General features: G+C 37.8%; 1 protein-coding gene across 26 annotated transcripts in view; it reads left to right on the top strand.

Moving 5' to 3' along the window:
* Window positions 1-14708, top strand: part of PBRM1 (polybromo 1) — a 129215-nt gene that overhangs the window by 34978 nt on the left and 79529 nt on the right. For all 26 annotated transcript variants that reach the window (XM_059389913.1, XM_059389904.1, XM_059389910.1 and 23 more), the window contains 7 exons: window positions 158-256; window positions 2923-3008; window positions 4227-4322; window positions 4958-5049; window positions 8755-8968; window positions 13064-13205; window positions 14322-14419. In XM_059389913.1, coding sequence (XP_059245896.1) covers window positions 158-256; window positions 2923-3008; window positions 4227-4322; window positions 4958-5049; window positions 8755-8968; window positions 13064-13205; window positions 14322-14419 — 827 coding nt within the window. The remainder of the gene's footprint in view (window positions 1-157; window positions 257-2922; window positions 3009-4226; window positions 4323-4957; window positions 5050-8754; window positions 8969-13063; window positions 13206-14321; window positions 14420-14708) is intronic.

The raw sequence follows: 14708 nt of genomic DNA, 5'->3' as shown, positions 1-14708 counted from the left end.
GAAAATGACTTTTTATATATTGTTCATATGTGTGTATTCCAATAAAGTCTTTGAATATGGTGAGAATTTAAAAATATGTGGAGTTCTTTTTTTCTTAAAGGTCTTGCTGATTAACTTTCAGTTAAGAGGAACTGCTATATTTTGTTGTTTACTCTAGAATGGAAGCTACAAGAGTATTCATGCAATGGCCAAAGATATAGATCTCCTAGCAAAAAATGCCAAAACTTACAATGAGCCTGGTTCTCAAGTGTTCAAGGTTAGTTTTTCGCTGTTGTTGTTTTCATTGGTAAGAGTAGACACCTTAATTTAGAGCCAGCAATTTTTATGCAACAACTTTATTGAGGTGAAATTCACATCATACCATACATTTCACTCAAAGTGTATGATTTAATGGTTTTTACTGTATTCTGAGTTGTGCAGCCATGACCACATTCAGTGAACAGTCACTCCATTTGCCCCTAGTCTCCCCATTTTAGGAGCACTGGCTTACTTTCTGTCTCTGTGAATTTACCTCTTTTGAACTTTTCATGTAAATGGAATCACACAGATGTGGTCCTTTATGACTGGCATCTTGCACTGAGCATGATGCTATTAATACATTCATGTTGCAGCATGTATCACTTCTTTGTTCTTTCCATTGCTAAGTAATACTTCGTTACATTTGTATACTATGTTTTAGTTACCCACTTATCAATTGCTAGACATTTGGGTTGTTTCCACTTTATAGCTATTATAAAGAATGCTACTGTGAACATTCATGTTTAAGTTTTTATGTGGACATAGTATTTTCATTTTGGGGGTATGTACCTAGGAATGAAATTGCTGGTCCACGTGGTAACTATATATTTAACTTCTTGATGAACCACCAAATTGTTTTCCAAACCAGCTATACCATTTCACATTTGCACTAGAAATCTGCAAGTATAATTTCTTCACATTCTCAATAACATTTATTTTCCATTTTTGTTTTTATGATAGCCATCCTTGTTGGTATGAAGTAGTATCTCATTGTGTTTTGAATATTATTTCCCTGATGATTAGTGATGTTGAACATCTTTTTGTGTGTCTATCAGCCATTCACATACCTTCTTTGAAAAACTTTTTAATCAGATCCTTACCCCATTTTTTAATTGGGTTACCTGTTTTTTTATTGTTGAATTGTTAGATTTTTTAATATAATCTTAGACATTAAAGTAGGTGTATGATTTACAAATATTTTCTCCCATTCTGTGGATTGTTTTCACTTTCATGATAATGTCCTTTGACAAAGTTTTTAATTTGGTTAAGTCCAGTTTGTCTGCCTTTTTTTTTTTTTTAACTTTTTTTTAATTAACATATAATATATTATTAGCCCCAGGGATATAGGTCTGTGAATCACGAGGTTTACACACTTCACAGCACTCACCATAGCACATACCCTCCCCAATGTCCATAACCCCACCACCCTCTCCCTACCCCCTTCACCCCAGCAACCCTCAGTTTGTTTTGTGAGATTAAGAGTCTCTTACGGTTTAAGAAAGCATTAATCCAAGGCCATAATGGTTGACACCTGTGTTTTCATCTAAGAATTTTATACTTTCAGCCCTTAAATCTAAATGTATCCATTTTGGATTTATTTTTGTATACTTGAATTAGGTGTGAGGTAGGAATTTAGATTCATTCTTCCACACGGAATGCTCATTTGTCCCAGCACCTTCTATTCAAAAGACTGTTCTTTCCCCCACTGAATTGCATTGGCACCCTGTTGAAAATCAGTTGACTTAAGGTGTATGGGTTTGTTTCTGTAATCTCAGTTCTGTTCCATTCATTTATATGTCTGTCTTAATGTAAGATAGAAGGTTTGGTTTTGATCTACTTTTTAGTGAAATATTGATTTAGTCTCTCCTTTAAACTTCATAAATATAAAAACCAATTTCTGCAGTGCAACACACATTGTGAAATGTCCCTTTCATTGCTTTGCAGTTCTCTCCTACAAATTTTACAGTTCTGTAACACAGTTGCTTATAGACATTTTTTGTATTAGTGATAAGTCATTGGGAATTTAGCAGAGGATTTTCAGAAAACCTTTGGGGAGTCAAATCATTTAGACTTTTGGGCACCTGGGTGGCTCAGTGGGTTAGGCCTCTGCCTTCAGCTCAGGTCATAATCTCAGGATCCTGGGATCAAGCACCACATTGGGCTCTCTGCTAGGTGGGGAGCCTGCTTCCCCCTGTCTCTCTGTCTGCCTCTCTGTCTACTTGTGATCTCTTTCTGTCAGATAAATAAATAGTCTTCAAAAAAATCATTTAGACTTTCAGAATGCTGCCTCAAATAGAGTTGCTTTTGGTAGTTAACCTATCTTCAGCTTTTAATCAATATTCATCTTTTAAGAAACTTTTAGTAAAAATCAGAAATGAGCTATGAAGTTCTTGTATTCTTAGTCCTTGATAGGACATTAATAGTAGAATACTAATAGTTTGTTGATGCAGTTAAGATTGTACATTTTGGTCTGATTATTTTCCGTAAAATAAATTTTAGAGAGAGGTGAAACTAGATTTGATATATTAATATGCTATTGATTTAAGCAAGTATATTCATCCTAAATTTGTGTGCATAGCCTTTAATCTTAGAAGTGTATCTTTGTATCAGTTTTTAAGTCAGTGGACACAGATAGAGTTCATTGAATTTTCACCCATTTTTCCTTGTTCACTGTTAGATCTTTGTGCATTACTTGACTAATTATGAAAGAGCTGGGAGGCTTTTTAACTTATGTATAATTGTGATGATGTTCTCAAAGATGGAAAGGTTCGAGGATGCAGCTTTATGGATAGTAAATGGATGCCTACTCCAAATGGAAGAGTGCCATAGAAAGTGTCCAGTGCATGACTGATGGCATTTTAGACTGCCCCTGTTTTCCTAAACCAAGTAATTTTATCTTGACAGGATGCAAATTCTATTAAAAAAATATTTTATATGAAAAAGGCAGAAATTGAACATCATGAAATGGCTAAGTCAAGCCTTCGAATAAGGTATGTTTTTAAAATGTCTATACTCGGGGCATCTGGGTGGCTCAGTCAGTTAATTAAGTATCTGCCTTTGGCTTGGGTCATGATCCTGGGGTCCTGGGATCAACCACCACATCAGGCCCCTTGCTCAGCACGGAGCCCTCTTCTCCCTCTGCTCCTCTCCTGCTCGTGCTTTCTCTCTCTTTCAAATAAATTAAATCTTAAAAAATAATAATAATGAAATAAAATGTCTAAATCCGTGTGCCTTTTTTATTTACCAAATTTTCTAGCTAGTGGAATCAATGCAGTGGAAAACAAGAAGTATATTGCATTTGAAAAGTATAATTACAGTTGATAATGTGATTCTGAAGAGAATAGATATAGCTCTTCCTCAACCCTTCCATTGCAGCTGAAAGGCTTTATTTAAAAAACAGTTTGGGGGCACCTAGGTGGCTCAGTAGGTGAAGCATCTGCCTTCAGCTCAGGTCATGAACCCAGGGTCCTGGGATCAAGTCCCATGTTGGGCTCCCTGCTCAGCAGGAAGTCTGCTTCTCCCTCTGCCTGCCACTCTGCTCTGCTCTCTCTCTAACAAATAAATAAAATCTTAAAAAAAAATTTTTTTTTTGTAAAACAAACAATTTTTGAGGTTAAATACTATTATCTACTCATTGCTATCTAGGTACATATTCATATTTAAATGTGACATACTACATATTAATGTATATTATATATGGCAAGCATCTCTATAATATCATGGTATTTTTATGTTATATTTAATGGTATATATTTATATCGGCAGCAAGAGCATTTAGCCAGATGTCAGGAGATTAGAGTCTCATCCTGCCTCTTTCTTGTGCAAGGACTAGGTCTTTGAACAAGTCTTATTTCTGGGATTCCATTGCCTCTTTCAAGAAATGGAAGCTGAGGTGGCTGCTTTCAAAGTTTTCTTCTGTCCCTGACATTTCCTTCATTACCAGATCCTTGGTCACTGCAGGGACCATAAGCACTCCAGGACCAGCCCTCATCTATTCTCTTAGGCAGAGTACTGCGATTTTGGAGCAAAGTGTTCTGTACAGTAATGGCTCAAATATTTGAGCATTTCTACTTAGAAACAAAACAACAAAAAAAATGCTTGCTTCCCTTTTTTGTTTACCTAGCATTCTGATTCCAGCTGTCAGTTTTTTGAGGTCATTTATTTATTTATTTATTTATTTATTTATTTTTAATCTTATCTCTGGATAGGACTCCATCAAATTTGGCTGCAGCCAGGCTGACAGGTCCTTCTCACAGTAAAGGCAGCCTTGGTGAAGAGAGAAATCCCACTAGCAAGTATTACCGGTGAGAGAGTGAGTGTGTTTAGTCTGAGAACTGACCTTGTTTATGAGGCTAGGCTTACTAGTGTTTGCCTGATGGCTATCAGGAAGTAATTCTTTGGGGTATAATTGGGTTATTATGACAATTGTTATCAAATAACCCTTATTTAAAAGGTTGAGGTGCTATATAGTCCGCCTGACCTGCCTGACTTCTGGAAAATGATTAAGCAGAAGTTGTCAGGGAGTGTTTAATATTTCCAGTAAAATAAATTGTGGAAAAATACTAAAAGATTCTGTATTCGAAGTAGAATTTGTGTTCATTGTAGGATTTGAACATCTTGGAAGAAAATTAATCAGTAAAGATGAATGAATCTTTATTTTTTGTAAAATAAGGAGTAGTGCTGCATTTAAGTAACACAATTGGAAGTAGCCTTCTTTAGGCTTTCTACACCACTCCCTCTCTTTTCAGAGAAAAAATTGGTCTTGGCTAAGATTGCTTATGGGGACTGTTAAAAGTACAAGGATAAATTGAGCACACAGTTGAATAGAAATTGTTTTTCTTTGATGTGAATGTTTTCTTAACAGTTCCTGTTTCTTCTAAAGTAACCAAATTATTATAACCTCTTTCCCTGTCTTCTGATTACTTGTTTTTCTTTGTAGTAATAAAAGAACAGTCCAAGGGGGTCGTTTGTCAGCAATTACCATGGCACTTCAGTATGGCTCAGAAAGTGAAGAGGATGCTGCTTTAGCTGGTGGGTATTAGGTCATGACCAGTTAATGCCTTCTCAGTGGATCTTCTAGTGAAGGAAAGTTACAGTAACTTTGGTCTGGCTGGGAGTTTGTCAGTTTTTGGAGTACATGCTGTTTTGTTGTGTTTTGACTGCACTCTTTCGTTGGCCAACTTATCAAAACCTTATTTAGTGTTATATCTTGTATCTAAGTAAATAAATACTTCTATAAGAACAATTGATTTACTAGCCTTAGCAGATCCTGGTTTCAAGCGTATAATGATAAATAGTGAGTGAGTACTAGTGACGCCATTGAGAAACCCGAGGGAGATATTCCTACCATCTTAGATTTCCAGGTCACTGGCTTATATTTTCAGTAGGCTATAATTTCTTCCTGGCTAGAGCTTCTGGTTTAAAGATAATGTTTAAAAAAAAAAAAAAAAGATAGATGTAAATTACAATCAGAGCACCATAGTCAGTTGTCATTTAAACAAGTTCAACACAGGACATTGGACAATAAAATCCATGTAAAAGTACACTATCTGTTAAATAGCAAAGAACAGCTGTAGAGGTATGTTTGATTTCATTGTCTCTGTCTGAAGTATGCTGTAATGTTCTTTATTTTACTACAGACAATTTTTATATGTACAGATAAAATTTATTTCATGAAATTACTCTGGCCTATTGTCAGATTTCATCATCAAGTATGAGAACAGATTTTTCCACCTGTGTGTCTTATTTTCTACTAAATCTTGCATAGAAGGTTTAAAATTACTATTAGAGTATAGATGTAATTTTTTGACACTCATCTCAGAATTTCTTTTCAACTTAAGTCGTGTTATCAGAAATTGAAGGAAAATTTGTTTTTATTAGCTTTGTTTTTCACTGGTTATAAAAGTGACACACATGTTATGTTTAGGTTTCCTTCTAACATTTGGTTACTTCATTAACCTTATAAGTAGCATAACAAATTGAAGGAAACCCCACCTAAAAAGCATTTATTGTTTGTTTTTTTTTTTTTCTAATAAAGTACTAGCGTTCTTCTTTAGTAACCTTAGCTATTAGAGTACTTGCCAGTCAGCTCTGTATGTAGTAGATCTTTCAGGCTGCTCTGCATAGCTGTTTACCCTTGATTTAGCCAAGATTCTAATCTATTTAGTTTCTACTTCCTGCTGCTGGAAACAACTTAGGGGTAAGATACAGTTAAAATAGCAAAGAAGGGATAACTGATGATCTTGGAGGGACAAGAGCCCATGGAGAGAAGACATAAGAATTCAGAACCCCCTCCCCCAAAATTCAGAAAGCGTGGCCTGTGTTCTGGAGGTGATTTGTTTTAGAGACCAACTACTTTATGTAGCCTGGGGCGGGGCCACAGGGCGGGTAGAGAAGCACGCCCACTTGTAGTCACTCTAAGAACAGAAATGGGGTGAGGGATAGAATCAGAAAAACAGATCAACCTTTCAGTTCTCCTCCGCAAAAACAAAATAAGAAAAGAAGGCAAAAAGAAACAGAGAAAATGGGACAAGTGGAAAGTATAAAGTTGAGAGAGACAACTCCAAAAATTGTATCAGAAATCACATCAGTGTTAATGACCCAAATTTGCCAATTATAACAGTTTTAGATTAGATTTTTTTTTTAAATCCGGTTGTATGCTGATTGCAAGAGACACATCTGAAATGTCAAAATACAGGAAAGTTTAATGTAAAAGGATGGAAAAAGATACATAGGGCAAATAATAACCAAAGGATAGTTACATTGACTTCTGATAGAATGAACTTTTAAACAGAAAGCATTACCAAGGATAGAAAGGAGTCACCTCATAATGACAAAAGGTTTATTTCAGTAGGAAAATAAATTACAAAACTCAAAATACATAAAACAACCAGATAGAAGGTGGCAGAGAAAGTGAAAACATTGCCCTAGAGTGGGAGTTCACTGCTTTCCATTGCTAGATAAGCAGCCAGAAAACCAGTGAAGACGATTATTTGAATACACAGCGCTTATTTCTCACCAATGTGTTTATTTCCTGTTTCCTGCAAAAACTAATTACTATAAGCTTGGTTTGGTGGCTTAAAACAACACGAATGTATTCTCTTTGATTCTGGAGGTCGGCAGTCTAAAGTCAAGTTATTGGCAGGCAAGTGTTCCTCTGGAGGCTCTAGGTGATAAACCATTCCCTCTCCTTTTCTAATTTCTAGAAGCTACCTGTATACCTTGGCTAATGGCTCCTTCCTCTCTATTCAAAATGTAGCACTCCCAGTCTCTATCTGTCATCTCGTCTCCTTTCTCCTTTGACCTTGCCTGCCTCTTATAAGGACCCTTGCAATGACATTTAGTGCTCAGAGTTTAATCCAGGATAATTTCCCACATTCAGGATCCTTAACTTCCAATCATATCTGCAAAGTCTCTTTTGTCATATAAGGTAATAGTCACAGTTTTGTGGATTAAGACTTGGATATATTGGGGGGTACTATTCAGCTGACACAAGATGGATATAAACAGGCAAGTATTCCTCTGATTCTTGTGGAATAATCACAGATATTAATCATATACTTAGCCATGAAACAAATTTCAACCAATTTAAAAGTTGGGTATTATTTCTGACCATAATACAGCTGTGGTAAACACCTAATCTTTAAAAGGTAAAAGTTAAAAACCCAAACACTGAGGAAATACAAAAGTCTCCAGATGCTTGGGTTTTTCTTTTTAAAAAGGAAAAATTATAATAGGAATTTAATTACCTGAGATTGAACAATAGCAATAATGAGAACAGTATATATCAAAACAGTGGGGACAAAGCTAAAGCTGTACTTTGGAGAGCAGGTTAGGTCTGAATGTGTCTGTCTAAACAGACAGCTGAAAGTCAATGAACTAGGGACTCCTGGGTGGCTCAGTGGGCTAAGCATCTGCCGTCAACTCAGGTCCTGGGATTGAGCCCCACGTGAGGCTCTCTGCTCTTCAGCGACTCTGCTTCTCCTTCTCCCTCTGATCTCTCTCACTCTCACTCTCAATTAAAAAAGAAAAGTGAACTAATAAACATCTAACATAAGTAAATAATAAGAGGATAAAAGCAGAGACATTAGAAGAAAAGGTAAGAACGCTAAGAGCAGAAATGAATTTGTTAGAAAGGAAACCTGTGGTAGAAAAAAACAATAAAGTCAGAGTTTTTCTGTTAAAACTATTAATAAAATAGTTTTAACATCTGTAGTGAGACTGTCAAGACTGTCACATCTGTAGTGAGACTGTCAAGAAAGAAACAGAAAGGGGTGCCTGGGTGGCTCTGTTGTTAAACATCTGCCTTCGGCTCAGGTCATGATCCCAGGGTCCTGGGATTGAGCCCCACATCAGGCTCCCTGCTCAGCCAGAAGCCTGCTTCTCCCTCTCCCACTCCCCCTGCTTGTGTTCCCTCTCTAGCTGTGTCTCTCTCTCTCAAATAAATACATAAAATGTTTAAAAAAAAAAAGCACATTTAAAGAGAGAAACTCTTTTGTAACTTTTAAAAAACAGTATAATGTTTTCTGTGTAACACTTTATTCTGTTTCTGTGTAACATTTCTCTAAGTAAATATGCAATTATATTAAGCGCTACTGACAGCATCTTTAATGACAGCTGGCAACTCTTCTTTTAAAATAAGTATTCTCAAACATATAAATCTTACTTTGGAAGGTTGTTAAAAGAGCTTTATTTTAAAGCATGGTTCTTTCTTCCCCTTTTTTGTCTTTTTTTTAGCTGCACGTTATGAAGAAGGAGAATCAGAAGCAGAGAGCATTACTTCATTTATGGATGTTTCAAATCCTTTTTATCAGCTTTATGACACAGTTAGGAGTTGTCGGAATAACCAAGGGCAGCTAATAGCTGAACCTTTTTTCCATTTGCCTTCAAAGAAAAAATACCCTGATTATTATCAGCAAATTAAAATGCCTATATCCCTACAGCAGATCAGGTAAGATGCTTTCTACATTACTCGATAGAAATCCATTTTCTTGTGGTTGAGCCTGCACATGTATCTCCTTACTAAAATGGATAAACATATTAAAGGTAAAAATATTTTCACATGTCTGGAGTATATTTTGATTATTACTTCTATATGAAAACTGAGAAATAAATTTGATTAAATACACATTTATACTGTAATAGAGTCAAGGCAAATAAAAACATGATAGGCATTTATTTGTGTGTCAGATTATAGACTATAGAGTCATGCAACTCAGAACTTAAATGTTCATTTTCTTACAACTGAACAAAGCACAAAAATCTTTCTGCTTATACTTTTTATTGATTTTTTAAAAATTATTGGTATTTTAAATACAACAGTTAAACTCTATTTAAATTTTTATCTAAAGTTGAATCCAGAATAAGCACAGACAGCTCTTAGGGAATTCATTAGCTGAAACAGTACCTGAAAGATGGCTCATCTTGGTTTCCTTTTTCTGTTTAAAACAGTCATTGGGGGTTGCCTGGCTGGCTCAGTCAGTAGAGCATGCGACTCTGGATCTCAGGGTCGTGAGTTCAAGCTCCACACTGGACATGCAGCCTACAATCAGTCAATCAATCAATAAAACAAATGTTGGGAATTCAGATAGAATACTGAAACCCCACCGCCTCATCATTAAAAATAATAGGAAATAAGTAATATCATAACTCTCACAGTGTGAGTTGGGTTCTACAGTATACTCAGAGGTGACAAGGTAAAAATATATCTCAACTAGACAAAATTAGAATAGGCTGGTATTTATCAGGACAGATAACTAACCTTTCAAATAATAGCAATTAAAATTCTTTTACTCGCTGGATTCTAGAAAATGAGATTGCGAACAACATAATGTTTCATGGTTTTGTATTTATAACTTCTGTTTTCATCACTTGATCAGTAAAATTTATGGTGTTTTTACTTAATGCAAACTTAGGAGGTTTTGTACCCAAATAGGATACAGGAAGTCAGTTTATTTGATCCTCTTAAAATAACATGGAAATTAAAGCTGCCGTTCATTAAAAAAATAGCTTGGAAATTTGTCTTTTATACTCTTTGCCTTGAAAAAGATAGTGACAGTCTTATAGGTGTTGAGAGATTCCCTTTTAACTCAACAATCTTTTTTTTTAAAGATTTCATTTATTTATTTGACAGATACAGATAGCAAGAGAGAGAACACAAGCGGAGGGAGTGGGAGAGGGAGAAGCAGGCTTCCCACTGAATGGGGATCCTGGTGGCGGACCTCGATCTCAGGAGCCTGGAATATTGACCTGAGCTGAAGGCAGATGCCTGACTACTGAGCCACCCAGTAACTCAACAGTTTTTGTCTTTTGTTTCTTTTCTCCCTCAGCCTTTTTTTTTTAGTCTAAATAATGAGTCTAGTGTAAAGGAAGACATATTCTCAGCCAACCCAAACACCTGCCTACAACCTTCTTCCAAGTTAGAATTTTCTTTTTTTTTTTTTTTCTTTTTTTAAAGATTTTATTTACTTATTTGACAGAGAGACTGAGGTCACAAGTAGGCAGAGAGGCAGGCAGAGAGAGAGAGGGAGAGAGAGGGGGAAGCAGGCTCCCTGCTGAGCAGAGAGCCCGATGCGGGACTCTGTCCCAAGAGCCTGAGATCATGACCTGAGCCGAAGGCAGAGGCTTAACCCACTGAGCCACCCAGGCACCCTAAGTTAGAATTTTCTAATAGAAACCTTGCTTGGTTAAGTCAGTAATTCTGCACCTCTCCCCCCTTTTTAACCAACTGAGCCACCCAGGCGTCCCTCTCCCCCCTTTTTAAACTTATTTCTTGACAGTTGTCTGGCACACAGGTAGAGGAGTGTGAGGAACAGAAATGACTGAGGCTTAGCTGGTAGCACACTAGAGTTTTGAAGGGTTAGCTCTTAGCGTGACTAATCTACCTCCGTTTCCAAGGACACGTGGCCAGTGGTGCCTGACAGGACCTGGCCTACCTTCCATTGTCTCTGCATCGAGCAACATGGAAATCTACAGCAGTGCTGCCCAGTAGAACTTTCTATTATGGTGGACATGTTTTCTGTGCCCTGTCCAATATGTTAGCCACTAGTCACATGGGACTATTAAGCACTTGAGATGTGACTGGTACAAGTAAGGAACTAGATTTTAAATTTTACTTCAATTTAAAAAAAGCCCCATGTGGGGGTGGCTAATGTTATTATACGGCACAGTCCTAGGAAGATTTTTTGGTAGAAGGATGATAGTTAAGTGTCATCAAAAGCAACAAAAAGAGGGGCGCCTGGGTGGCACAGTCATTTAAGCATCCAGCTCTTGATTTCAGCTCAGGTCATGATCTCAGGGTCCTGGGATCGAGCCCCACCTCAGGCACCATGCCCAGCAAGGAGTCTGCTTAGGACTCTCTTGTCTCTCTGCCCCTTGCCCCCCAAGCACATATGCTCTCTCACTCTCTTTCTCTCTCTAAAATAAATAAATCATTTAAAAGGCAACAGAAATGAAAGAGTGGGCAGGAGCTAGACAGTGTGGCCCAAATGCTACCTTCCACTTTGCTGGGGCTTGTCATCCCCATCTTTTATTTCCCTTTGTGCCTATCCTGTCCCCCTCTAATTTTGGTGGACATCAGTCTGATAAATGTCTGTACATTTATTTTAGATTGTCATTTACAAGTTTGACTTCCATGTCTGTTCTTTGTGGGGATTGAGAATAGTCAGCACATTACTCTCAGAGTAATTACTCTCAGAGTTGGCAGGAGTAAGTCTGAGGCTGTAATTTAAATGCTCAGTGCTAGCCACGTAGGCTGGTACTGAGAGCTGAGTTTGTGCGTGGTTGTTTGCTCTACCCCCGAGGTGTTCTCTGACATTCGTGTCTTTCTAAGCAGTACATGTCTTTCTAAGCAGTGTACAAGTACTTCAGTCAAAAGATTTAAAAGTCTATCCTGTGTGCATACAGAGTTAGGGCAAACTGACTCTTCACTTCATGTAAATGTATAAGGGACATGGGGCACTTGGGTGGCTCAGGTGGTTAGGCATCCAACTCTTGATTTCAGCTCAGGTCATGATCTCGGGGTTGTGGGATTAAGCCCTGCATGCCCCCCCCCCCACTCAGCAGGGAGTGTGCTTGAGAGTCTCTTTCTCCCCCACCCCTGCTCTTTTCCCCTGTGTGCATTCCCATGCACACACTCTCTCAAATGAATAAATAAATCTTTTTAAACAAAATGTAGGGATGCCTGAGTGGCACAATCACTTAAGCATTTGACTCTTGGTTTTGGCTCGGGTCATGATCTTAGCATCTTGGGATCATGTCCAGGTCAGGCTCTGTGCTCAGTGCAAAGTTTGCTTGAGAATCTGTCTTGCTCTGCCCCTCCTGTTCATGCTCTGTCTCCCTCTCTCTGAAATAATAAATACATAAATCTTTAAAGTAAAATTTTATAAAGGACTTTATGAGAGTTGGTATTAACAACAGCCATAGTGTCTGAAAGATATCAGAATCCTTAAGATTTACGTAAAATAAGTAATGTTGATTTTAAGCCTTCATAATTAGTTGCAGATGTTTGTATTAGAAGAAAAGTAGTCATTGGGCCCTAATGTATCTGCCTCTCACTTGCCATCTTACAACCTTTTAGTTGTACGTATGTATATATATCCCCTTTCATGGTTTGTGAGTACCTTCTCTTTTCATTAACCTTCATGAACTGGAATGGCCTCTTATCAGAAGTGGCTAGATCACCATGGTTCTTCATTAAGGTATCTTAAAACCTCCGTGATTTTTTTTTTTCTTCCTGGGGTTTGCATGTTAACCACTAACAGACATTAGTACTTTTGCTAATATATGTGTTCTGTAATTGACCACCTTGGCACGTAGGTCCTCTTATTATTTCTTATGTTTCTGGATTTCCAGGTAGACTGTCCTACTGCCTAAATACAATGGTGCTTTTGTCTCCTTTCTGTCTTGAAGGTAGATGGGCCTCTCATCAGTATCACAAGTAAAGAGGTCAGCTAGTGCGTGTTAGGATTTTTGTACTAAACTTTCAGTAAGGGTATTCCATCATTTTCATAATGGTAAATTGTAACCCTGTGTTTGTCTTTCACAGAACAAAACTAAAGAACCAAGAATATGAAACTTTAGATCATTTGGAGTGTGATCTGAATTTAATGTTTGAAAATGCCAAACGCTATAATGTTCCCAATTCAGCCATCTACAAGCGAGTTCTGAAATTGCAGCAGGTCATGCAGGTATGATCCCCCGGATTTGCTTAGCTGCAGTACGGACAACTGGAATAATTCTACAGACTGGGAGTGTGTGTTTTTAAGATACGTGATTTCTCCCAGCAGTATCACATCATTTGTTTCGATTACAAGTACTGCTGAGTATGTTTTTTTAGAGTTGTCAGGAACATGTAGAGTAGGAGTAATAATTTAGACTGGGCTAGCCTTGTGAGTGGAAGAAGCAGGGATTTGTGCGTGGGAGGTAATTTTAGGGCCTCAGGAAGTTTCCCTCCAGTTGCAGATGGTACTCTATCATGTAGATTTTATTTCTTTGGTTCTAGACTTGCGACTGTTAAGGTAGCAAAATTGGTCCTAGGTAAAGGTAACTAATCATCGTACAGTGTTCAGGAATTTATCAGATCCTTTCTGAGAGCACGTCTTAGTGGGCACGGGAAGTCATGGGTCATCTAGGCATTTTGAAGAAAGGCAGAGATACGAAATACAAATTGTGTCTGTCAGTTTTGAGTAGAATCTTTCTGGAAAAAGAATCCCAGAGCAAGGAAACAACTAAAGAATTTTAGATCCCCTGGAGAATCTTCATTCTGTGTAATTGATCCTGGCCTCAGCGCTGCGCATTTCATGTATTTCCTTTCGGCACTGCGCATGCATTCCCTAAGTCTGCAGCGGTTGGACTTTCAGCTCTTTGGCAGAAGGTCTTTAAAAATGCATGTGTTGAAAGTAGATCTTCTTTCACCTCTAGCATTAAACCTTCTTCTTAGCCACAGCATCGCTGAAGAAGTCCAAGGCACCAAAACCTGTCTTTAGTGGCTTCACCTAAAAATGGCAGGACACTCCTACAATTTGCCTCAGAGCTTTGAACAAGCCAGTGCCCTTGTAGTCTGGTACTTGAGCTAGTGTTGCGTCCTCAATCTGCCAGATCCAGTTTTTAACCTACTTTTCTACAGGTCGTGCAGGCTTTTGTCAGACCAGGTTATTGAAAATGTTTACTGACTCTTTAATTCTGTGCATCTTATAGTGGTTGTATTTCTCTAAGAGAATCTGGTATGTCTAGCTGTTTAATATTCGTACATTCTGGGAGCATTCAGCAGGAGAGCTTGACTCCCAGGGTCTGCTCTGTTTCAGGCAAAGAAGAAGGAGCTTGCTAGGAGGGACGACATTGAGGATGGAGACAGCATGATTTCTTCAGCCACCTCTGATGCTGGTAGTGCCAAAAGAAAAAGGTACATATTCTTCTCATAGATGGAGACATCTATTTTTCTATTATTTTGTTTTTGGTAAGTGCAGAAAAATGTGTCTTTAAGCTGTCAGGTATGAATTTGCTTACAAGCTCTCATTATTTGCTAACAGATCTTCTGTTAGAATTCATTTGGGAATCGTATGATCAACACTGCTGTTGGTACAAGGGCCGGAATGGCTGTAGATCGCAAGGACGAAAGTGACAGCTCCTTACAGGGCTTGGCAAAGCATGTTACTCTGTTGGCTGTCTGGGCCATTTTGCTTTAATGTGGC

This window comes from Mustela nigripes, chromosome 2 (genome assembly GCF_022355385.1).
Source record: "Mustela nigripes isolate SB6536 chromosome 2, MUSNIG.SB6536, whole genome shotgun sequence".
Taxonomy (NCBI): Eukaryota; Metazoa; Chordata; class Mammalia; order Carnivora; family Mustelidae; genus Mustela; species Mustela nigripes.
The sequence above is the reverse complement of the archived record's forward strand: the minus strand, read 5'-3'. Positions and strand labels throughout refer to the sequence as shown.